A 1699-nucleotide genomic window follows, 5' to 3' on the forward strand; every position below is an offset into this window, starting at 1 on the left:
GGGCAATTTTAAAATGAGTTATTGTTTCATCATCATCATCATCATTATTATTATTATTATCATCATCATCATCATTATCATCATCATCATCATTATTATTATTATTATTATTATTAACAACAACAACAACAACAGTGAATTGTTTCATAGTGAACCTTTGTATTAAGGGGAGTGTCCGGCCGTGTATGTGTGTGCGATATATGTATATATATATATATATATATATATATATATATATATATATATATATATATATATATATATATATATATATACAAAGATATATATGCGACATAAGTATATATATACTACTACTACCTCTTCTACTACTACTAACTACTACTACTACTACTACAGTATCCTCTCTCTCTCCGTCTCTTGACCAACGAATCAATGAAACCAGGTCGTCTTGCATTTCATTTAAAGACGAAACATAGTGCATATGCAAATTCAGATTTAAATTACTTAAAGTCTTTAAAGGAGAAGTTTGCAAAAAAGATCAACAATAAAGTTTCTGTTTACTACACACAGTGTCAGTCGTACTCTTGAGGCTAGTTATGAGATATCTTTACCCATTGCTAAATGTGGAAAAAATCATAATATAGGAGAGGATTTTATAAAACCATCAATATCAGCATTTCTTGGAAAAGGATGACAAGGCTGTTAAAGCCATGCCACTCAGTAACAATACTGTTAATAGAAGAATAGACGAAATTCAAATTGTGCAAAAGTTGAAATCCATACCTTTCTCAATACAAATGGATGAGGCGACTCTGAGAGATAGTGAGGCCATATTGTTAGCATATGCAAGATATATTGATAAAGGTGAATTTGCCGAAGAAATGGTGTTCTGCAAATCGTTAGAAACTACCACTTCCGCTGCTGATATATATGATAAGCTAAACAATTACTTACACATCAATAATGTACTAATAGAAAATATAACATCTTGTGCTGCAGATGGTGTTCCTGTTATGATGGGCACGAAAAAAGTCTGCTTAAAATTGTTGAAAGATGAGAATCCAGAAATGATTGTTGTGAACTGTGTTATTCATAGAGAGAACTTACTGGCCATAAATATTACTCCTGTTCTTTATGAGGTACTACGCTCAGTTATGAAATGTATCAATACTATCAAAGCAAATGCAAAATGTGAGCGTCTCTTCAAGCAATTTTGTGAAAATGAAGATGCAGCCTATGTGAGGCTTTTACTTCACACTGAGGTGCGGTGGCTCTCAAAGGGGAATTGCCTGAAAAAGATTCATGGACCTATATAATCTTCTTAGTGACTTTTTAAGTGCCAAGCCTGAAATGAAGCACCTGCAAACTGTTGATGGTAAAGCATTTGTAAGTTATTTAACAGATATGTTTGAAAAACTGAATCTGTTAAATAAACAACTTCAAGGATCGAATAAAACTCTTTTGGGTGCAAAGACAAAAATATTTGGCTTCGTTTCATTTATTGAGGTATGTCAAAAAAACATTTCTAACAAAATATTTGACCAGTTTCATTGGCTAAAAAAATGCTAGGTGACTGATGCTGCTGTACTTGTCATTGTGGATCATCTGAAAATAATGGCCACTGATTTTAAAGAACGATTTTCTGATTTAAAACAAATTGATTTTCCAACATGGGTGATGTAGCCAATGCTAGTGGATATATCTGATATTTCGATGCAGTAACAAGAAGAACTCTCGG

The 1699-nt window shown here is 32.4% G+C and overlaps 1 protein-coding gene across 1 annotated transcript; it reads left to right on the top strand.

Annotated features, from left to right (window-relative positions):
* Positions 1-758: 758 nt before the first annotated feature.
* On the top strand, positions 759-1277 carry LOC145291098 (protein FAM200C-like). Its single transcript, XM_080136614.1, has one exon. It carries the CDS (start codon positions 759-761, stop codon positions 1275-1277), a length of 519 nt encoding a protein of 172 aa, XP_079992740.1.
* The last annotated feature ends 422 nt before the right edge of the window (positions 1278-1699 follow it).

The sequence above is a fragment of the Euprymna scolopes genome, chromosome 12, assembly GCF_053919585.1.
Source record: "Euprymna scolopes isolate OS-2025 chromosome 12, ASM5391958v1, whole genome shotgun sequence".
Taxonomy (NCBI): Eukaryota; Metazoa; Mollusca; class Cephalopoda; order Sepiida; family Sepiolidae; genus Euprymna; species Euprymna scolopes.